The 24,546-nt window shown below is 40.5% G+C and overlaps 1 protein-coding gene across 14 annotated transcripts in view; it reads right to left on the bottom strand.

The window, feature by feature from the left end:
* The window catches only part of NCKAP5 (NCK associated protein 5), a 1,007,163-nt gene that overhangs the window by 51,067 nt on the left and 931,550 nt on the right, over window positions 1-24,546 (bottom strand). For all 14 annotated transcript variants that reach the window (XM_057505668.1, XM_057505671.1, XM_057505672.1 and 11 more), the window contains 2 exons: window positions 4,071-4,385; window positions 915-1,048 (listed from right to left, as the gene is read on the bottom strand). In XM_057505668.1, the coding sequence (XP_057361651.1) occupies window positions 915-1,048; window positions 4,071-4,385 (449 nt within the window). The remainder of the gene's footprint in view (window positions 1-914; window positions 1,049-4,070; window positions 4,386-24,546) is intronic.

Here is a 24,546-nt window from a genome sequence, read left to right as displayed (position 1 = left end):
TCCCATTTCTAGACTGAGGTGCTAAAGACTGAAAGAAGGCTTGGCCACACTGGCTGTGGGGGACCTCAGTGTGGGCTAATCTGGGTATTTCTTCATAGTTGGGTAGAAAATCAAGGGGCTCCTAATACCGGGGTTGGGAGAGCCAAAGGCAGCAGAGGCAGGAAGGGCCATGGCAATTGATCCATATGTCTTTCCTCCCAACCTCCTCGCTGCCCCACACCACCAAAGACCCTGAAGGGGGCCAGCCCCAGGACAAGCTGACAAGCTCCATACTGGCTGGAAGAGGTAAATGGGAGGGAGCATGGAAGACGGTACCAAGGGGCACTCTGAGGGATGACAGCCAGGCTCTTGAGCCATGAGCTTCTCCCTAGGTCCGGTCACACAGTGTGAGGCCTCTGGGCGCCACCTCAGGGTAGGTGAAGAACCCGTCGCAAAAATGATAGGCATTGAAAAATGCAGGTCTGACTCCGGCAAGCCACCTGACCACTCCAGGCCTCCATTTATTGTTCCCTAAAAGAAATATAGTTACACTGTTTTACCTGCCTCGTAGGAACAAGGTAAAGGTTAAAGTAACTTAGAAGATAATGAAAACATACCATTAAATCATTCTAAGTGGTGCTCTTATGGCTTGGGGGAGTGAATGCCTATTTCACAGCATCTGATCAGGGCAGAGCATCCATACCTCATGAATCTGGGTACAGATCCATGGAGGCATTTCAATTTCTTCTTCCTGAGAACCCATGGTGTTACTTAATAATTCAGGGAAAAAGGTGAGTCTTGGGCCCTTTTTTAATTCACTGAAGCAAGGGCAAATTTGATTTAAATTTCCTTCTATCACAAAAGTGTTTCAGGAGACCATTTTTCACAATCAGGACCAACAGGCGGAGGGCACCCCACTGGTGGCCTCCCCTTACCTGGGTCTCAGCGTTGTCTTCACTGCCCCAGTCTGCAAGTGGCTCCCTTGCCTTGGTGTTGTCAGTATAGTCAAATGACGAGCAAGTCTGAGGCTGTGGCTCTGCTTCATTCTGCTTCTGGGAATTGATTTTTCCTAAATGAGGAAATGCATATGAAATCACAATCAGCTTTCTTCAGCTTTTTGCAAGTTTAGGAAGGGAGGTGAGGGAGACATTCAGAAATAATAGAAAAGTTCCAAGTACAGTGAATGCTGCATTCTCCAGCGCTCTGTCCCTGCAAGTCTGAGCTGACACATCCTCCTAACTGTGTGTATCTCTAGAGCATGTCCACCTTGGAGACCCCGAGGCAAACTGTCCTTGGACCATGGGTCCACAAAATGTTGATAGGCTTTTCATGTTAGAAAGGGATCAGTGGGCAAACTGGGCAACACTGGTTATTCCTCAAATAGTGTTATTCATCGAATAATAAACAGGTTTCCTTTTGGGAGGACTTCTCTGAGCCTTCGCTGTGTTAATGGGAATTGTCATAATTTCCAAAGAGAGGATTCAAATTTGCAGCCTTTCCCAGACACACTTGAGCAGGGAACCCTGATTTTCCTCAAATACCACTAAGGTCATCTTGAATCATGTGATTTGGGAAACTGTGCTTGGAGGCCCTTAAAGATCTTGCAGGGCAGTAGCTCTCAAGCTTTATTGTGCATATGCATCAGCTGAGCTTCTGTGAATTGCAGATTCTGATTCAGTAGGTATGGAGTAGGGGCCTGAGATTCTGCATTTCTGACAAGTGCCCAGATCTCCCAGGTGATAATGATGCTGGCCCATGGATCACACTTTGAGTAGCAAGGGTGCAATCAGCAGAGAATGATTAAAGAAAGTTCCTCCATTACCCCCAGTAGTAGATCAACCTGCAGTGTCTAGTCCTCCCTCCTGCCAGAAAGGAGAAATGCTGTTATTACCCTCCAGCCTCAACGATGATCACGGGGACATGCTGTGATAGCCTCTCAGCAGCATTTTGCTTGTGAGCAGAAGTGAAGTAATTGTATTTTCATCAGCAGTGTGAGATTTGTACAGTTACTTCCCTTTTTGATTTGGGGATAAGAGGAAAACCAATTCAAATGCATATGTTAAACAGGAAGTGTGACTGCTCCAAGTAGGAATAATCCCATTTGCCCTTTGTTCCAGCTAGCTCTCCATCACCTAATTTTAAAAATGAGTAACCAAAGGCCACAGAGGGAAAAAGAAACCTCAGAAAGCAAGCCTTGACTCTGGATCACAGTGACAGTATCATTCCGTGGACAGGAAGCATCAGGATGGGTGACACATAAATGTCCCACAGTGTGCTGACCTCACTCTTGCCACATACTATTTTTTTACAACTCCTCATGACAATTTAATTAAGACACAAACCTCAGAAAACTGGTGCAGTGAGTATTAGCAGCACGATCAGAACAATATCCTTCCTATCCCCTTCTTATAGAACGATTCAAGGCTTGCGGTTTCTATTCAATTTGTTACAATGACAGTGTTTAATCACAGAGTCTATTCGGCGGCCTGCTGCTGAATTGAGGTCACACATGTGACTATTCAGGTATGGAGCACATAATCTATAACTAAGATTTCGCCCCTGAATCTCCGGAGGCTGTGCCATTAATTAACAATGTATTTATTTAAAAAATAATATGCATTACAGTGTTTTAAGATGTAGCCTGAGCTTGAAGTGAGCAGAAGTTTATGATGAAACATTCATGGCCATGAGTATTACTGTACGAGAAAAGAAACTCAGCCATGGGAATAAGCCCAATCACACTTATTCAAAGATGTTTAATTAAAAGTCTCTTTTCTAATTTCTCAGAAGCCTATAACATAATCTCTCCTTGTGGCTCCTTTCTATCATCAAATCATAAATGAGAGTCTTTATAGAGTTCTATTTCATATGCTTATGCATGTTATAAGTGCAACAAAAGCCGTATGAGTTAAAAATTATTTAGTGTCATCTTGAGCTGCAATAAATATTTTTAATATTGAGGGAATAATGAAAAAACTTTGACCCTTAGCCTGGTCCTATCTTTAGTCATGAAAGCGTGTTCCAACTGACCGCCATAAAGGATGGTACTTCTCCACGGGAGGCTCATTCCATTCCACTGCAGCTAATGCCCAGTCTTCTGCTGGTATAGCAGACTAGGTTTTTTTATAGTTCAACATAGAAATATATTGAACAGGATAGGAATATGTCAGAGACATACATTTCTGGCTAGAGGGCAAACAAAGTTTCAGCTAAATTTATGTCTTGGGCCTAAACTGGTCTACACTCAGAGTTAAGTCTTAAAAGATAAATCTCACGTGTGTGTGTGTGTGTGTGTGTGTGTGTGTGTGTGTGTGTGTGTGTTGTGTGAGTGTTTTCTTAATTAATATACTGTACTTACACACTCATTTCCTTCTGATGTATTTATACTCAATGTGATATTAAGATAATAACAATATTTCAATTAAAATACACAAAAACAGAACAACAGACCCAGGAAGAAACTGCAAAAAAAGAATAGAGTAGTGTGGATAAAGTGAAGGTTCCTGTGGCCAGGAATCTCACCTGGCCCTGGCTGGCTAGCTCACTACACAGGTGTGGGCAATATGTTGTTACTGACTATATATAAAGAGCTCTGCCCAGTGGTCTGGGCGGTGCGGTGGCAGAGCTGCAAGGCTGCAGGAGAGCAGAGCAGAGGCTGGAGGGTGGCAGTGCCAAGGACAGAGGCCCAGAGGATGGCTGTGTGGGCAGAGAGGCCCAGAGGCAGAGACCGGCTTGCTGCATGCAGACTTGCTCTGAGTGGATGGGATTTTAGTGATTGATCTGCCACCATGGGAATAAAGTCAGGTATAACCCTTTCACCCCAAGAATGTTCTACTGTCATTTCTTTGGTCACACTGAATCCATAGTGAACTTGCCTTGGGCTGAAACCCACTGGCAAGTAGACCATGTTAATATTTGTCTTTTTACTCTTTGGTTGAGGACATACAGGGATTTTCATGCATCTGCATTTCCATTTTGCAGAGGTCACTGCTAACCTTTTGGTTGAAACCTTTTCTGTTTTCCATTTTTGTCAGCAAGTGCCTTATTTTGGTGGAAAAGCAACCTAATTTGGAAGGTAATAGGCATTTTACCTGAGGAGGCTGGCTTGGGGAGGCGGCTCTGAAGAGGTCGTGTCCCTCTGGCCGTCACAATGGGGTCTGATGTGGGATGCACAGTGGCATCATCTGCAGTGCCCTGGCAGTCTGCAGAGGAAGGCACTTCTCGTTCAAGGGTCTGGGCTCCGATGGATGAAGCTGCACAAAGGGCGGGCTGGAGAGACAGGATGGGCCCTGCGTCCTCTGGGGAGTCTGGCTGGCATATATACCGTCCTGCTGAGCGATTTCCAGAGTCTGGGAGTGGGAAGGTTCCAATCCCACTGTCCAATGTCCTCATCTGGCAGTTTGATTCTAGACAGAATAACACACTGAGTATTAGAGAAGGCTCAAGGACTGTGGGCATTTGGATCTGATCTAGAGGAAAGGGGATATCTAGAAGGAACAAATACTATTGATGCTGTAGTCATTTTCCAGGGAGTGACATTAAACACACATTTAATTGAACATGAAAATATTCCCTTCACATAATATGAGGTAAGAAAGCTGCTACTGGCAGCAAAAGGGCACAGGTACGTATACCCTGGATAGTTCTCGGGAGTTAGAACAGAAAAAGAATAATTATTAGAGAGAAAAAAATACTTCCAATTACCCTTATTTCAATTGGGAATCATCTGACTTCAACTGATTAGGTAAAATTTATTAACTGAAATAAGATGAGAAATGAGCATCCATAACAAATTGACGTGATGTCCTAACAAAGGTAACTGCATCGCAGGCATGAATTATCATCCACTGGGCAGTTCACTAAGCCTCTGGCTTCTCAGTCTGACTGTGAGGATAAGTAATTCACATGTTTTAAGGGCCATCCCCAAAGTGCCTTACCCATGGTAACATCACTTTACTGTGTGGGTTTCATTTGGCTTGACTGCCATTTGAAGTCTTACTGAGAAGACTATGGAGCCACTTTCTTTCATTCTCATTTTATGCAATGACAAAACTCATCAGCACCCTTTGGATTTCCTGTCACTCCCAGGGATCCCTCTATTCCCTGAAAGAAATCAAGCTTCTATCACCATATGTGCATGTGACATATTCTGCCTATGTTTCTTCTTCAAAAAATGTTATATACAGCCCAAAATACAATTCTTGAAAAACAATTATTACCTATGTGTACTTCTGAAATGGTGGTAGGGTTTATCCAAGTCAATGCAACAGCTAAGATCTGGTGGTCACCCAGAAAGTCTCCTGCTTATATGACAGTCTTAGAATGAAACGTCTTAGTCAAGTTTATGTCAGCATCTTATAAATCTAGGACTGGGTAAGAGGCCCACTCAGCCCCATGTTAGGAGTAGTGGAGAATGTAAGAGAATATGATGCAATCTTTGTATTAAGAGGCTCAACAGCTAACATTTTGGTTGTGCTTTATGGAATAGTGGGCTTGGAGTATGATATCCACCAATAACCATTGTATGAATTCTTGCAAAAGAACTGTAACTCTAGACTTTTCAGGCTCCTTATGGGATTGCTGTGATGATAAAAATGTGTTCAGTATCAAATCTTCAGAATTTAGAATGACACTTCGCATACAGTGCGATAGCTGAAAGAATGAACTAACAGTGACATATACAAAGTGCTTAGTACGTTTATTAGATATTAGTGAGAGGGAAACAGTTCAACCTTAAGTACCTTTCTTACACCATCTCACTGAATGCTGAGAAATCAGTATCTGAATTTCAGAATCTGCCCATTCCCCACTGTTCTCCTCAAAACCTCTTTACTGTGAGTAGAATTCTGGGAAATTCCTAATGCTAAGGTAAAAACAAAGGAGTGGGGATGTGTACAGACTGGCTTTATAGATTCTCGTAGGTCTGGTTTTGGAAGCAGTAGCAAGATGAAGTCCCTATCAGAAGAGAAACCTCAGTGTCCAAAGGGATATTCAGTAGAGAGATGCAGGTCTCCTTTCTCCATATAGAGCTAATCAGCCATCTCATGTAGTGCCGGATCTCTGAGGTTGATCATGGACTTCAGGAGCCCTGCACCATATGGCTAGGCTCTGAGATATGCTTTTTTTTTTTTTTTTCCCCAGGATCACAAGGACTCAGTTTTAGCCCCACTCATTTCAGGGCCTCTGCACGGTCAGTTTTTCTCTCAACTAGTTTTACAGATTATTCATTTTCTCCTCAGTTAAGGGGACTTAATTGTCACAGAATGGTCTTTTTGAGAAATGGTCAGCTGTTTGCATGGGGAGGTGTTACCAGAAGAGCTCGAAAAGACCCCTGCTATTCAGAACTGCGTCCTTTCTTCATTTTAGCTTAGATACACAAAACTCCTCAGACCCAGCATGTCCATGTGCTGTACGTGGGGCAATTCTAAATGTTGGAACTATTTCAGCCTCACACAGGATCAAGCAGATCTTCATCAAAACCAGCCCAGTCTTTGGAGATGGGAATCAGGTTCCTGGGAGGCAACAGCTGTGACGTGTCCCAACAGCCTCTGGCTGCCTGCTGGGATAATCTACTCCCAGCATTGCCGGGACTGCCTACCCGGAACCACAGTGCTCAGCGTGCGGGCCATTACAGGCTCTTTTCCTTTTGGGAAAATGAATCATCTAGTTTGGCTGCTTATTAACAGCTACCAGGAGTTGACTGCTTTCTTTATATCATCTCTTCATCTTTACAACCTTGTAAGGTAAGAACTATTATCGCCATTTACAAATAAGGAGTCATGGCTCAAGGAGATAAGTAAATTGCCCAAGGCCGTATGCTATAAATAAAGAGCTGGGATTTGAATCCAGTCTTGCACAATGGTAAAGATCATTCTCTTCACCACCAAACTATATTGATTCTCCCAAAATGGATAGGTAAATCCAGAAATAGGGTCTGTTTAGTTAATAGTCATCGAGGCAGCTCTGTGAGCAGAAAGCTCATGGAATGGCTGCTGCTCCCATGCGAGGCACTGAGCCTCTGAGCTGGAATTGCACAGGGTCCCATGCTCTCCGTCCTGAGGCTGGAGTCTGTCTGACATTGCGAGCATCTGCATGGTTGCTGCCTCCACTCAGGACACCTACACCACCTGATCTACGGGGCACCGCTGAACTGTAATCGCCCAGTAACCCTTCCTTCTGCCCTGGTGTTTTGCATCCATAGACTTCCCACCACGCCGGGGTTTTTTCTGGCATTTATCTCACCTCTCTGGGCTTGGTGATAGGCATTTGCTTCCAAGGGCAATGTTTTCCTGGCTTTGTCTAAGAACTCTCCTCCAAGTATTTCATGGCTCGGAAAGCACTTAATCCAGTCCCTCAAATGGAGACTCAAAAGCAAAGTGAAACTCTTGGCTGCCTTTCTCAGTAATTCTCTGGGGAAAAGCCCCAGACAGTGAAGCCCAGGAACGTTGGGCTGGCCTGTAACACAAGGGCAGGCAGAGCAAGAAGGGATGGGGGATGGGGGAAACAATGAAAGAAGTCTGTCTGGTGCCCTCCTATGAACCCATACATTTTCTGGCATCCTTCCCTGTAAATTATTTTTACCCTCTTTTTTCTCTTCACATGTTACCATAACAGGCTCTACAGAACAGGACTTTTGGTGTTCCTGAGTTCTCTGATTCTCTGAGAAGTGCACTGACACTAAACCCAGAAGCCACCTGCTACTAAAACCATTTTTTAATTCTAAAAATTACAGATGACAAATACAGCAAATTTGAAGGACTCATTTGTAAAGTACTGGGGAATGAGGTGTAGACGGTCAGGGACTCAGGCACCCTATGCCAAATTTCACCCTCAAGCAAATTTCTCCAGAATGCATAAACCTTTGGAAATAGAGATTATATTGAAAATGCTGACACTTTCTTTATGTAGTTCCTTTACAGCACTGTAAGTTTCTTGCAGTTCATAAAAATATTGTAACCTGAAAAAGTGTTAGAGACTGTACTTCTGAAGCCAGTTTTTTTCTCAGAGAATTATAAGGACTCACAAAATAATTAAATGGCCATGGTGGGAACAAAGTTCAAAGGGCAAGCCAGCCTTGCATCTCAAATGAGTTGACTAAATCTTGATCTTGACAAGTTAAGTTCCATTCGAGGCTGTGAGAACAGCTGCCAAGAGGTCTTGATAATGAGTTCAAGGTGTGGGTTCCTAGATGGACCGCCAAGTTTCATTCTCTAAGGTCACCAATTACATCTCTGACCTTGGTCAGCCCTCACCTGCTTCTCCTTTTCCCATTTGCCTTCTTTCTATCTCACTCTCAAGGCTCTCTCACTTATCACCACCACTAAGCCCCGGATGTTTCATGGGATGGCTTAGGGCAGTGCTTCCTAGTCCTTTTAAAGTCCTGACACACGTAGAAAACATATGACTCTCTGAGGAAAACACCAGCTGCCCCAGCACCACTGGCCCCCTGAGAGCAGAGGGTGCAGCATCTCAGCACCTGGATCCATTCCGGGCATGTCAGCAGCAGAAGAGTGGGGATCTCTTGCTTATAGAATGGACTCAGGACCATCCTATTCACACCTTGAAAACACTACCTTGCGTATCTATGGCAGGCAAGGAGACAAATACCATTTTAGTCTTAGCAACTGATAAGGGAACTTGTAGGCCCTCCTTTTTCTGGGAAAAATGTGAAGAGTGCTTGTGTTGGGAATACTGTCAGAGCTTCAGTAAAAAGGGAAGACACTGTGCTTAAGAGGGAGATGAGCAGTCTGGGGGTGAGCAGCCAAGAAGGGCAAAATTCTATGTGGGATGGTGGCAGAGAAAAAATTCTGGAAAAATGTTTCCACCAGGGACTTTTCAACTTTAACTTGGGGTACACAATGTAAAACTCCCACTCAGCTTGTACTGATCATTAGCCCTTCTGTTCCTTGTACCAGGTGCCTCAGTGGGTGATTTTAATTTCCTTATCTGAAAATTAGGGCATATAACCATCACAGGGGTGCTTTAAGGAGTGGAAACATAGCATAATGCCTGGAACTGGTACACAGCTATTATTCAGAGAAGGGTGGTGATTCTCAAAATAAGTGTTATTGGACTATAAGCATCTTGGGGCAGATTGGGTTGTATTCATCTCCTCCATATTCCCATATAAGCTCATTCCTAATTCCATACTGCCCTTCTCCTACAGTGTGGTGATTACACGTTCATAGAACTGATAATGCTAGCACAGCAGAGGACCTGATTTATTCTCCATCAGCAGCGCCCAGCGCAGTGCCTGATACACAGTCTGTTCTTGCCGAGTGTAATGAAAAGAAGAGGTGTATGAAAAACAGTTCTAACCCTTAGGAAGTTATTCCCAAAGTTAAACTGAATATGAACCTTTCCTTTTGCAATCCCAACCTACTGCCTTTTGTTCCAATTCCAGCGACCAAAGGGAACAACAACCCACTTCCTTTTTCTGTGTAGTTTTTTTCACACAGAACCAGGCTTCATTAATTCAGATAGCCAGAGGGATAAGATCATTTAGAGTTGTTGAATATTTTAAAGACCAATTTCTTAATACTTCCAAGCCCTAGAGCAGAGGCCAGTGACCAAGTGGAAGGAGAACCCATGGAATGCTGCCTCAGCAGCCAGTTTGGTTCCTGCCGCTGCCTCAAAGCGCCGCTGGGCCGGAAAGATGCAGGTGTAGCAAAGCCAGCGCATCATCATAACCTGGGCCTCCTCCTCAGGGGCTCCAGATGCCATGCTGAGTGCTGGCATCCCATTCACCACAGTACCCATAGGAGTATAAGAACGAAGTTCTCAGAGTCAAGTTCCTGGGAGCCATTTGTAGTAAGCAGATGAGATCACTCTGTAGCTTATATATATTTACACAAAACAGTGAGTAAGTTTCTCTCTTTTGACACAATTTGTTTCTTAATTGGGTTGTTTGTACTTCTTCCAAACTCATTTTATACTATTCCTTTACACTGTAACATTATCTTTAAAAATAGCTGCACAGGGAAAAGTTTCTTTCTAGCTGAGTTTCAGTTAATATAAATTTCCAAGTTAGTGGAATCTGAGTTAGCAATGATTTTGAGTGTTTGGGAGATGCCACTAATTTTTTCCTCAGCCTTCCCTTCTACAGACTAAAGCGTCTCAACTTCTCTGCACAGATCCTATCTCACACATCTTTAATTGCTTGAATTTATAAACCAACACTGTTGGTATTATTAATGTATCTGTCCAAAGAGATTATTTTACAAGATAGGTTTAAGAAAACCTGACTTGAGTGCTAAGTTACTCCTGAATGTTCAGAAGAATAAAGTGGAATGAAAATAGGCGTCAGAGTTGGAAAGACTAGGCTTTAGGAACTGCTTGTCACCTGTTGGCTGTGTGGCAACAAGGGATTTGAAAAACTCTTCTGACCTCATATAATCAACCTGGCACAAAGCTCATTATACAGTAGGTGCACAGTAAGTTGCCACAGGTGGTAGTTATGTTTCCATGTGAGAACCCCTGTAGGTACGTGCCACATGCATGTATATGCCATGGAATCCAAGGCAAACCACACCTCCATCTGTGTGGTTAGCATTCTACTGCAACACCTGCATACACTTTGCTGAACACCTGTCCTGGTTACCTCCTAAGCAATTACCTTTTGGCAACCATTTCCTTGGGGGCTAGTTGATCACAATCATTAATGAGCAATTATGAATCCAGAGTGAAGCGCTTGGTGTTGGTTGCCAGCTGCCTGATGTTTAGAAAGGACAGAGTCCATTTTTTCAAGAAATTTATTTTCGAGTTGGTGCTCCAAAAGGCTTTTTCATAAGCCTAAGAAATGATGTTTACTGATGCTCCTTTGTTCACAGACCTATTACATTCTCAGGGAACATCTCCAAATTAGTAAGCCATGATTTTCAGTTAGCGAAGGTACACATGTCTATCCTACAAGGTTGTACTTGCTTCTGTGCAATGATCTACCCTCTTATAGGTTCAAACAAACTACTTCTGTCATCATTTTCTTCCCTCTTCAACATTCATAAATCCTGGGAAAACAGAAAACTTTAAAACACAAACTCTTTATAATTTGTGAACTTTGATCGTATCTACAAAAATTTCAGCCAAATGTGCAATGAGGACCCAACATAGTTATGGGCATCTAATACTTATACTAGATTATTAATTGGTTTGCTTTCCTATAGTGCAAGTGGTCGTGTACATAAGTCTTTGTATGAGTTTTCTCCAGGTTCCTAAACATCTTTAAGCTATGTGTGGTATTGGCAACAGAAACTTAAACTACAGATGGCAGAACAGATCTCTTTATTTGCACAGCTTTCTCTTTATCTGTATGACTGAAACAAGCTAAAAAAAACCTTAAGCCTGTTGCCAAAGCCATATCAATTAAATGTAGGTTATTCATTCTAAGTTTACCTCATGGTTTTGTCAAAGTAGTCAAAAAAAGAAAATGACTATATTGGCTATTTATTCACAACCATTGGGTAGCTTTTGGCTGTGGCATTAAGATGACCTTCTAGAAGAGTAAATTCAATTCGGTGGCTTTGGTATGCATGAGAATACTCAGCCTCTAAATTCAAACCAGATTTAAGCTTTCTGAGATTTGAAAGGTATATAAGAGAATGTAAATTTGTTTTCTAATCCCTTGTGCTCTCTGAAGAAAAAGGAAGATTGGGACATTGGGAGTCTAGTACACTGCTAAAGAAAATATGAGAAAAACCTAGGGAATTAACATGACAAAAATTAAAGGAAAAAAACAGATAATGAAACTCCTTTGTAGAGATGAAGGACAGTTTCTTAAACCAATATAAAAGATGTGTCACCTCAGGCTGGGCTGGTATGCAGCCAGCTAGTATTTTGTGTATGATAGCATCATCACATAAAATATTATAGTGAGATATGACTTGAGGATACAAACTGGAAGTAGTTAGAAATGTGTTCCAAATGCCTATGTAGACTATGACTTCATAGAAATTTTTCTTGAATTTATTTACATTTTCAGCTGGTATAATCCCTGAGAAGAAATTTCTTAAATTTGCTGTAAGATGTGTTCCTTCTTGTCACGGAAGGTTACTAATGTAATCTCTTCTAAGGTTCTGGGGATGGCTCCTGGTCTCATATCCTGGGATTCGTCATGCAACTTTCCAAACCCTTCTTGATTTTACATATTTTAATATTTTCTCTATTCTCTTATTCCTTTGTACTGAAAAATCTTGAGATGGTCACATAACTCCTTCAAGTCTTGCTATGCTACTATGCTTGTCTTGTAAAACTATGGCCAGACATGTATGAAACGCTTACTGTGATATATGTAGGCTAATGTGACCATGAGGGTTTAATGGTCAGCATTTGTTTGAACAGGTCAGATGATCTAGGAACAGACTTGGATTCCAGACCCCTATGTCTTGCTTTGGGAATCACCACTTCCAGCTCAAAGTCCTTGCAGAGATTGCTCCCAACTCCTCACAAAGCAGTGTCACCTCTGCCCACTTTCCTATCCATAGGTCAAGACTTGTCCTCCTCAGTTTAACAACCCACAAAACCTTACTTTCATTAGCAAAACTTTCCAGAGTTCCATAAAAATGTAGAATAACAATGGTTCCAGCCCTGATCCATGATCACTGTTTTTCTAACTGAAATTTTCCAACTTAAGAAATGCCAAATTCTCTCTCCCTTTGGTTTCCTGTCATCCTTACTTATTCTCTATTCATGACAAGTAACTCTACCCTTAACTTTTTTCTCCCAATCTAATTTAGCTATATGCTTGTATCTTCTTTTAAGCCCACTTTTGGTCTGGTGCTTATGAAAGGCATGTTAAAGGCCTAAACAAATATTTACTTACTCTCCTTTGTTCACAGACTCATTACATATTCAGATCACATTCCCAAATTAGTAAGTCATGGTCTCCTCTTAGAGAAGGTACAGTGTATTTTCCCCAAAAGGCTATCCTTGTATCAATGATCTACCCTCTCTGATGTATCCACTCCATCTCTGTCCTGCCAAAATGCAGTGAAAAGTTAAACAATTATCTGGTGAATCTGATAGACACAGATAGCTATTGTGGATTATTCTCTCTCTCTAAGTCTCCTTTACTTCATGTCAGCCTTGCTGAATTATATGGACAACTGTCTTTACTTTCCATTTCACCTGCCTGGACAAAATCTGCTTTGATAAGGCAAGTGAGGGAAGGGAGGGAAAAATAAATTGGGGATGAGGTGCTGCAGAAGAGAGAAATTCAAGACAGCTTTACTTGGTAAGAAGCATATATAAAGAGAGAAGCATGGGGAGAGTCAGACCTCTCAATTTAGCAAGATAAAAATGTATTAAGGATGTTTACAAAAGCTAAAGCATGCACGAGGTATTGTTAATAATTTATTTTTTAAATAAAAAATTTACATATTCCTAAAATTGTAAGTTATTTTAGTTTGTTTATATTTCTGTAATTACATACATTTAATGAAAGGTTCCAGAAAGATAAGAATTTAAAGACCATGATGGTTTTCTCCATTTATCTGTATATTTAATCAGTAGCAATGATTTTTCTAATTGTATGCAAAAAGGAAGAAAGCTCAAGTCTTCATACTTTTTAAAAAAATATTCATTTTATTAATGCCTTACTTGCTTGGTTTAGGATTTTAATTATTTTAGAAGGTAATCTACTTTAAGTGAAAATTCAAGAATCATTGTTTTTCTTTTATTTGACTGTAGTTGAAATGTGAATGAAGAGACAGCTGAAGTCGATATGAGACTGTCTTTAAGCTGTCACTCTTCACTCACCAACAGCCCATGATTGCTTCTACAGGAAGATCATAAAGAAGAGATGAAATCCAACAGACCAGAGGATAGGAATATGGGTAAAAATACAGAGAGATTTTTGCTTCTGTCCATTAAGAAATTAACTACAACAGGGACTCATATATACTGTTAAGCACTGTTTTCAGATTGGACAATAGGCAGCACAGAATTGATCTCTGAATCAAAGGAAACCAATGAGGTGATCCTAGAACCTCACCAGCCAACTGCCTAGTAACAGTTTCCAGATTGAAACACAAAGAGAAAGAACACAGAGTCTGGAGTTCTTGCTGAATTGAAGAGATAAATATAGGTGTTTGAAGGGGGTGGGGTTGGGGTTGGGGTTGGGGGAGGGCAGTGAAGGCAGCTAGAATTTGCAGAGCAGTGTATTGCAAAGAAAGAATATATAGCATATCCTGAACAAGCATGAGATGAAACTTATGAGGTCACATAAACAATTACTATGAAGCAGTTGTTAGTTTCTTGAGCTTCCATAGGCTGAAAATAGTTTATGTTTCCACCATTCAGAAGAAGCCTTCCAATACATGGACCACAGGATAGAGTCCTAAGAAACATCAAGCCTTAATAGAAAGGCTAAATTGTACCCAGAATAAAGGTTTCCCTGGACTTGTCAAAACAAAACTTAAGAGCAAGACTTGAAAAATAAAACTAATCTGCAAATACTTAAAATACATGGCAGAACAAAATCTGATAGTCTTTATAGGAATCCTGAAATCCAGCATTCAACAATGTAAGATTTACAGTCTCTGGCATCCAGTCAAAAGCCACCAGGCATGCAAAAAAGCAGGAAAATATGATGCATATCCAAGAGAAAAATTAACAAATAGAAAAAGGCACAGTAATGAGAGAGAATTAAATTAACAAAAAATGACTTAAGATATTATACTACTAGAGTAATAAAAACACCCAAGTGGGAATTACAGACAAGAAAAACTACATTTAAATGAAAAAAAAAAAACACTATTTAGGATTAATAACAGATAACAAAGATATTTAATATAGCAGAAAAAAAATCAGTGAATTTGAAGACATAAGAATATAAGCTATCCAAAATAAACTACATAAAAAAAGACTTAATGAAATAAATAGATTGTCAATAACCTGGGAGTCAATATTTAGTAGTCTAAATATGTATAATCAGAGTCCCACAAGGAAGGAAAGGAGAGAAACGGAAAGAAAAATATTATGTGAAGAAATAACAAAAAAAAATACCACCTTGATAGACACTATAATCCCAAAATATAAGATACTCAATAAACCCCAGCCAAAACTAATGTGGAGAAAACCACACTACATCACAACAGAATCAAATTGCTGAACATCAGCGATAAAGACAAATCTTTGAAACTTCAAAAACTGAGACAAAAAGTATTTTACAGAAGAACAAAGATAAAACCAATAGCAGACTTGATGTGAGATTATATAAGCCAGAAGACAATGGAATAACACCTTTAAAGTGCTGAGAGAAAAAAAAACTATCAACCTTATAAAATTAATTTCAGTTAGTCAACTCTTTAACTATGTTAAAAATCAAGAAAAATAAATACTTTACAAACAAACAAAAGCTGAGAGAGTTCATTACCACAGGATTTTTAGTATAAGAAATATTAAAGGAATTTTCACAGGCAGATGAAAAATAGATATGAAAAATAAATATGAAAAATGGATTCTAGAAAGATGGATATATACAAAATAATGAAGAACACTGGACATGGTAAAATATATGGTTTATATAAATATTTTTTCTTATTTTTTAATCTTAAAATATAATTAAAACAAATATAACATACTGAAAGATTCCTAATAAATGTAGAAGTGAAATATATAATAATAGCATAAATGGTGGGTTGGGTTATAAGAAAGTAATCTGTATATTATTTAAGATAAACTGCTAAAGTAAAGATGTAATTAAATTACATTTAAATATTAGGTCAGTCACTAAGGGGTATAGCTAATAAGTTCTGAGTGGAGATAAAGTTCAATCATAAAAAGTGTTCAATTTAAAAGAAAGCAGAAAAAGAAGCAAAAATATAAAGAATAGATGGGACAAGTAGAAAATAAATAATAAGAGGATAGGTTTAAACCCAATTATCTTTGATAATTACATTAAATGTACATGGCCTAAGTATCCCAATTAGTAGGCTAGGACTTAAAAAAAGAAGTAAGACCCAATTATATGCTGTCTAAAGAAGTCCACTTTAAATATATTCATGGATCAGTAATACAGTATTATTCAGAAGTCAATTCCTCCAAATTGATCTATAGATTCAAAGTAATCCTATCAGGTTTTTTATGGACATTGGCAAACTGATTCTAAAATTATTTGGAAATGCAAACACTTTTCAAAAAGTAAAACAATGTCAGAAGATTGATGTTACCTGAATTCTACTTGGCTACATTAATCAAGAGAATATGATATTGGTAAGGATTTGCATATAGATCAGAAGAACTGAACAGACATTCTAGAACTAGACTGACACATACATTGTCAATTGGTTCTTGACAGAGATGACAAGGTAATTTAATGGAGGAAAGTTAGTGTTTTGACAAAGTTTCTGGAAACTCTGAAGAATAATGAACCTCACTCCATTTCCTCACATTGTTTGCAAAATTAATGCATAGACCTAAACGTAAGTGTTAAAACTATAAAAGTTCCATAAGAAAACAGGGAAAAATATCTCTATGACCTTGAATTGGGCAATGATTTCTTTATTAGAATTCAAAAACATGAACCATAAAAGAAAAACAAAAAGATTTGATTAAAAAAAAACCTTCCTCATCAAAGACACTATTAAGAAAATTAAAAAGCAAGGAATAAACTGGGAGGGAGGCAGTAGCAAAAAGTACATCTAATAAAGGATTTTGAATAAAAGGAATTCTTTTACTTAGAAGAGGACACACAACTCAATAAAAATTGAGCAAAAATTTTGAATGCATACATCACCAGAGATGATGTATGGATGGCAAATTAACACAGGAAAAGATGTTCAGCATCATCAGTCATGAAGAGATGCAAATTAAAACCACAATGAGATATCACTACACACCCATAAAAATGGCTGAAACTAAAACAACCAACAATAGAAAATGTTGACAAGGATGAGCAGCAAGTGGAACTCTCATTCATTTTTTGTAGGAGTACAGAATGATAAACTACAGTGGAAAACAATTTGGCAGTTTCTTGTAAGTTAACATATACTCATTATATGATGAGTAACTGTCTTGCCCAAGAGAAAAGAATATATATGCCCACCCAAAGACTCAAAAGCAGCTCTTCGCATAATAGCTCAAAGTGAAAATAACCAAAATATACATCAGCTAGTGAATAAACAAACTGCAGCACATCACATACAATGAAATACTAATCAGCACAAGAAAACCACACAACAACATAGATAGATGCACACAACAACATAGATGGTTCTCAAAAGCATTACACTAGTTGAAAGAGGTCAAACCCAGAAGATACTATACTGTATGATTGATTTCATTTACTTGTAATTCGAGAAAAAACAAACAATAGTGTTAGAGAACAGATCAGTGATCATCTGGGGCCAGTGGTGTTGATGAAAAGGGGCATGAGGGAATATTTTGGGGTGATAAATCATTCTGTATCTCAACTGTGGCAGTGGTTGTATAACTGTATACATTAATCAAAGCTCATGGAACTGTATACTCAGAATAGATCAATTTTATTGTTTGTAAATTATATCTCAATATATCTGACTCTAAATATTATCTGCCCAGTCTGCCAGTAAAGGTTTACTGAAATCTGAAAGTACAATCCTGGTCAAAAATGGCTGAAGAGAGGACCTGGGCTTTCCCCAGGTATAATCTTGAATAATCCTTAGAGGCATCAAAGTGATGTTGGCAAGGAAGGGTCTTCAAGAGTCACCAGGAAGCAAAACTGGGGCTATTCCTTAATCTCAGGCCCAGGCAGCATACAAAGGGCTTTGTGTATTCCTTCATGCTTTCAACAATCTTGAAAGTAGCTAACAGTATTCATATTTGACAGGAGGAAAGCAAAGCTCAGAATTGAGGACGGTCACTTGACAAAGTGTAAGTCTACCTTGAAAGCTCAGCCTCTCTCTATTTATCAACTGCTTCCTGACAGGATGGGGGACCCCAATATCAGAGAGCTTGCCAGGGACTCTATAGCCCAGTGCTTCTCTAGCTGGGGGATGGTGTACAAAACACTGGATCCTCTGGCTGAGTGCCCCAGACTCTCCTCTGTAGAGAGGGTTCTTAAGGAGCAGAGCCACTGAAACATGAATGTACAAACAGCCTAGACATATCCTGTGCAAATGCATTTGACCTTTCTTATACATCATATATCTGCAGCATAACAACATTTGCTGACTGCTTACTACAGCATGTTTTACTTCTATTGAGTCATTATGCAATATGCAGTGAATACATTTTACATATGATGAAAATGAGGTGTGAGGTTAATAAAGTTGCCCACAGTCATATTGCTACAAGTATGAGAACCAGGATTTGGTCCAAATGAAGCACAAAGCTCACAGGCTTGACTGCTACATGATTCCACCATTGTCTTCTGTGTTTAGTTTACCAAGCACTCTGCATCTGTAAGGGTATATTTGGTAGAAAGTAACACACTTTAAGTGTACGGATGGATTAGCTCACAGTCCAGGATTAGAGCAAGCTTCTGGGCTGCCTTCTTCTAGGGGCTCTGCCTGAGTTTCCCAGTAGTTCCCTTTGCCCTCTTCCTCCTGTGTCTTAGCTTTATCTTCATGTTGGCAGGAGCTGGCTGTTGCAGCTCCATACCAGCCAGCTGTGAACCCCCAAGTCTAGAGATTAAGAGAAGCTAACTGTTTATATGATTCTATCCCTCCAACTACCCTGTTCCCTGAAAATTAGCCAAATGAGGTCACAAGCTCATTTCTGAATCGGTCCATGTCACTAGGGAGAATGCCATTCACTGACTAAGCTTATGCCTGAGGAATGCCATTCCTGCGCCTGTCACTTCCAGGGGAGATGACCATGACTGTCTTAGTCATGCTGTACCCCGGGAGTGGAAACCAGTATTGGAAAGCCAACCATAATGTCTACCACATTCTCCCTTAGTCATTGATTCAACCGAATTTTTCAGCAATACCATGTCTCTCTGATCATCTCCATTGTACAGATGAGAAAACCAGCACACATACACCCCCAGGGATAGGAGAACATATGCAGCAGCCAGGACTCAAAGTCAGGTCTTTAACTCCAAGACCAGAGCACTTTCCACTACCTGGAAAGTACCATGGCCTTACCTCACTCTCCCTATTTAGAAGAAATTCCAAAATATTGTTGAGAATATGTTCATCTTCTGAATTCTTTCCTCTAGTGTTTATCATTGGTTTTTTTTTCTAATTTAATAACCACTCCATATGGACCCCAGAAGCTGTTTATAACCAAGTCTGGTGATTCTTTTCCTAGTGAAGTTTTATAGCTATCATTTAAAATAAATACATAGTCTGATGTAGGATTTCTTTTTCCTCTTCAGTCTCACTTTCTAAATAATCTCATGTTCAAAGAGACTGTCCTTTTCACATTCTTTTTCCACATCTATCATCAACGTGCTATCAAACCATGCCCCTGGGTTTCCTGACTTTTACCACCTGTATTCCTTCTCCTTAATGGACCTATGAAGAACGTTCTGGCCTTTGGGCTTTGAAAGCAATAGTGTCATAAAAGTAGCATCTTTTTCCTAAAAAAGATATGTGAGAGCAATGACATGGAAAAAAGTCCTCAAATATCTGCTTAGCTACGCAGGGCAGTGTTTCAGCTAGAGTTCCAGCTCTAGTTGAATGGAAATAGAAGACTGGCTGGCAGATGAATGTGGCTTTAGTACCTAGCAGAGCCCTAGGTATGGGCATAAAGGAGTTCCTTGAACTTCAGGACCATCTTCCATTTAAAATGTGCTGCCATGAATTTCACCTGCTTTGATTTTCACAAAAATCATGTGGTAAATTGGGGAAGGCAGAAACCAATACATCCAATTCACAGATTATGGAAACCAAGGTAAAGATTTGCTTCACCGAGAAGGGCCAACATGGTGACTGCAACTTCAGTAAAGTGGTTCCAGGCTCAGTGCTCTTTAAGCTGCATTATTTTGATTCTTGAAAGTTAGGGAAGTTGTATGAAAGATGTGAAGGCTTACGAATTAGTTTAGCACCTCTGACCCTGGATTTTAGTCTTGAATCTTATATATTTTTGGCCTTTCTTTGGCAGTCAGGAGAAGTAAACAAGACTTGACAGAAAATCTGATGAGAGGCTGCAACCATTTTGAACCAAGGCCAACATACAAAAATTCAAGAGACGTTATCAAGAATATATGTTGGTACCACCTAGGGCAACTGTCACAACTTGGCCTTCCAACAGAAAGATATTATATTGCATGTTGAAGAACACTGAATGTGCTCTTGATTCTTTAGAAAAAGTGTATCTCCTGAAGACAAGAAGAAAGATGAAAGAGGCATCAAAGAAGATTCTCATTTTTCTAAATATGAAGAATTGGGGGTACATTAATGGGGAGGGGGTCCCCTAAAGCAAGGAGACAAATCAGAGCGTGGGGCAAGATCACAATAGGGAAGTAACCATGATGGTGGGCGTGGTGGAATGGAACCACGATGGTAGAGGCATTACTGGAACTATCTGGAGCTCTGCTTGGAGATTTTGTTTGTAAACTTATGGGGAAGTAGAAAGGAAACCTACAACAGATAGCATTGCAGGTGGAATTAAGGAGGAAGCCAACGGCAGGTGAGAGGATTTCAGTATATAAAGGCTGAAAATGTCTCTGGAAAGTGCAAGCAAGGTACAGGACACATTGTGACCCTCCCAGACCTTCCCTCTCCGCAGCTGACTGGGAAAGAGAGATGGAATGGTATGAGGGGAATAATGCAGAGGCTGAGCCAGGTCTCTGTGGGGTCCTAAGGATTGTAGTACAATGGACCACGCCCGAGCTTGAAAGGATTTTAATAACTAAATCTGCTTAAATGTGTGGGGGAAGGAGAAACTTTTCTCTGAACCACACACTCAACCCACCTGTTTCTGAAGAATTCATCTTAGCTCCTATTCCATATGCCTGCAGAATGTCAGCCTAGAAATGGAGTTTATTATCCTTGTAAATAAAAAACTCACTAATGGGCACAGTTTATTGTGAAGCAAGGCACATGCCCCACAGCCTCTGTCTGCCCTAGTCATCATCCGCCAAGCCTTCATCATCCTGGGACACCTCACTCAACTTGGCAGCATTCACATGCTTGATACGAAGTCTGTCTGGATTCAAGGATCCCTGTGCAATTAAGGAAGCAGAAGCAGGCATGCATATGTGGTCTAAGGTGTCACTTTCTCCTATAACAGTTGGTGAACAAGGGCACTTTCTCACTCCATGCACAGTTTCATTACAACATTCTACACAAGTTGTAAATGGAGACCTTGCATAAATTCAGCACACTACTCCATCCATTGTGAAATCTCAGACATGCTGGTTGGAAGTGAAGAAAGCCATTTAACCCAGGTTTCCTGGCAGCCCAGTCCCCTCGAAGAGCAGAGCAACATACATACTGCACAGTGCACTAATTGTCACCCATGATTCTGGGCAGCTAGCACAATTATCTGCACGGAAAGCAGCTCCCACTGACTGCAGCAAGAGCATCTCATGAACACCAGATGCCATCATTTTTGCCCTTAGAGAAGCTTTATTTTAAAACACAAATTTTCTCTAACAGGGGTAAGTTACTGTGTAATGAATAAATGTGCTGTGTACAGGCATGCCGATTTCCAAGGGCCATGGGCCCTTCCTTGTGCACAGGCCTCTCAAATCTGTGATCCCACTGGGAAAGGTGCCCCATCTGCAGTGGGCATGCCCGTCCCCGAGGAGGTTTGTGTCTCACAGGCATCTGAAGGAGTTCTGATTTTACATTTAGTAGAAGTAGAAATGTCTATCTTTGTTTGCTCACATAAAACTGGACTACTAGATTGAAAAGCTTATAATAACTGGGGTTTCACAAGGGCCACCTGCTCACTTGTGTTATATAAGTGGCGATGATGTGGGCTGCTTGATATTCAAACCCTGACATCTGCAGTCTCCCACCCTCTGCCCAGTTATTAGGATAAGTGTACCTACTCAGTTTTCCATGGCCTCGGTGAAGCCATCTGAAGTCTGTAGTCACCTGGACCGATGGCAACAGGTCAACTTTCTCTAACTAGCTGACATTCTAACCATCCTGTTAAAACCTAACTACACATAACTGTGTTACAGTTCTAAAGAGAAACAGAACCGATAGGGGATGTATATATGTGTGTATGTGTGTGTATGTATATGTGTATTATAAGGAATTGGCTCATGCAGTTATGAGGGGTGGCAAGGTCCAAGACCTGCAGGCTGAGTGGGCAAGCTGGAGGCCAAGGAGAAAGATGGTATAGTTCAAGTATGAGACTTGAGGCCTGAGATCCAGGAGGACTGATGGTGTAGTTCCAGTCTGAAGACTGGCAGGCTGAAGACCAATGAAGAGTCAGTATTTCAGTTCAAAAGTTCAAAGGCAGAAAAATACTGACATCCCAGCTCAAAGGCAGCCAGGCAGGAAGAACTCTCTCATACCTGGGGGAGGGCCACCCTTTTTGTTCTATTGGGGCCTTCAACTGATTGGATGAAGCCCATGACATTTAGGAGGGCAATCTGCTTTCTCAGTCCAAGGACTTAAATGCTAATCTCATCTAAAAACTTCCACACAAAAACATCCAGAATAATGTTTGATCAAATATCTCACATTGTGGCCCAATCCAGTTGACATAAAATTAACCATCACAGTAATGAAGGAGCTGTGGTTTGTGGTACACAGCAATGATTAAAGCCAAATGGGGGCTGGCGTTTTCTAATTAAAGCATAATTGTTATACCCCCCTTCAAATAAACACATACAAGAGGGCTGTTAAAGATGAACTCAATGGAAACACAGTGCTAATACCTCCTCCCCACTCCACCCCAAAGCTGTGAGAGACAGTGCCATTACTTAGGGATGAAATCATTGTTCTAAAACTGCTTTCCTAATATTTTGCTAATGCAGACTCCTCAAACCTTGTAGAAACAGACTGAGCATGATTCGCAGCCCTCTTCTGAGATGAGGCAAATGAAGCATCTGGGGGAAGAAATAGCTTGTCTAGCATCATACTATTTGAAAAATGAATGTACCTGCATTTTAAGAACGCAGGATTGTAAGGTTTTTAAAAGAGTATGGTGGAACTCTACATGAAGAAAATGATGGGTATCTTGGTTTTTAAAGTGTTGGCTAAGAAGTAGGCAGAAAGCAGGTGGAATAGGTCCAAGGGGACGTTATTTTTAAGAAAGGGAACTTGAGTAGGTGCGCCCTCAAGAAGGCTGCTTACTTTTTGTGACACCTGTCGCTGGCTTGGGATTAGGGGATTCACTGCTATTTGCCTGGCATGCTGGACAGAGCTGCTGGAGCATACCCCTTCCTGGGGACTTGCACGCCTGGTGAACTTCCAATTGCCAGTTGCCTGGAGGTGACAGTCCCAGGGGCAGCCCTCCACCAGTCGGTGACGGGAGGTAGTGATGAATACCCAGATCCTCACTTCTCAGGTGAGAGAAATTAGACTTGGGTTCTATCCCCTATCCTCTATCCTCACTTAAGAAAGGCTCTATCCTAATCAAGTTCAGAACCCATATGTCCCCTAGAGTTTTCTGAGGCTAAGTTTCTGTCACCCACAATGGTAGCCAGGGATGGCAGCATGTGTGGGTGACCTCATGCTCTGCTGACACCATCTTGAGATGCTTAATAACTTTTAAACAAGGGGCCCTGCATTTTATTTTGCACTGTGCTATGCAAATTATGTCCTGGTGGTAGCTGACATGATATCATGCCTCTTGTTAGCTGGTCTCCTTTTCCTGTCTGGCTTCTTCTGTTGGTCTTTGCTATACTTCCTGATTAATTCACTTGTCCTGGAGTTTTTACCAGGTGTACTTCTGGGAGACTCCAGACTTGACTACTGCAAATGTCATTAAAATCCTGAAAAACTGCATAAGTAATTGACAAAAGCCATCTTACTGTTTGAAAAAAGAAAAAAGAAACAATAAGGCACATGACTTTAACAGTCACTAAAAAGTAATATCATGGTTCTACCATCTGTCATCACCATGCCATGCTGTAATATCTAAGAAGCTTTATAAGGAAGTCATATCCGACTAAATTTCCTAACTTCGCAGCATCACAGACCAAGTACCCAGGTGAATCCAACATGCAAATATCTCCTGGAAGAAATAGGGCAATAAACAGCAGTGGGGTTGACATTTAAACAACGGCTTTGCAGGCCATCTGTTCCAAAGAAATTGTTTGTCTTTGCCAGCATGTCAAGAAGAGTAAGTTCACATAATTCAGGAACTATTAAGGCATCTAAGTTCTTGATTATTTATGAGGACTGGATTATTTATAGCCATCAAGTTTTTTTAAAATAATGTTCAACAAACTTTTTGATAAACAGGTTAGGGAAATTGACCTTTTTATAGAGTCCAGTAATGAGGCAAGATATTTGAGGGATTCAGTCTTCAACTAAAATTTAAGGAAAAGATGTAAGTAAGGATTCTGGTTCAGAATTAGTTCAGCTCATCAAATCCAGAGCCCATGTATTCTCAATTTTTATATCCCTATAGATCAGCGCAATGCCTGTGATGAAGTCAAAGCCTAATAAATAATTAGTAACTGACTGAACTCAGTTTATGGCGGTGCCTTGAGGTTTGAATACCAGAAAATGAAAC

The sequence above is a fragment of the Manis pentadactyla genome, chromosome 8 (genome assembly GCF_030020395.1).
Source record: "Manis pentadactyla isolate mManPen7 chromosome 8, mManPen7.hap1, whole genome shotgun sequence".
Classification (NCBI taxonomy): Eukaryota; Metazoa; Chordata; class Mammalia; order Pholidota; family Manidae; genus Manis; species Manis pentadactyla.
The sequence above is the reverse complement of the archived record's forward strand: the minus strand, read 5'-3'. Positions and strand labels throughout refer to the sequence as shown.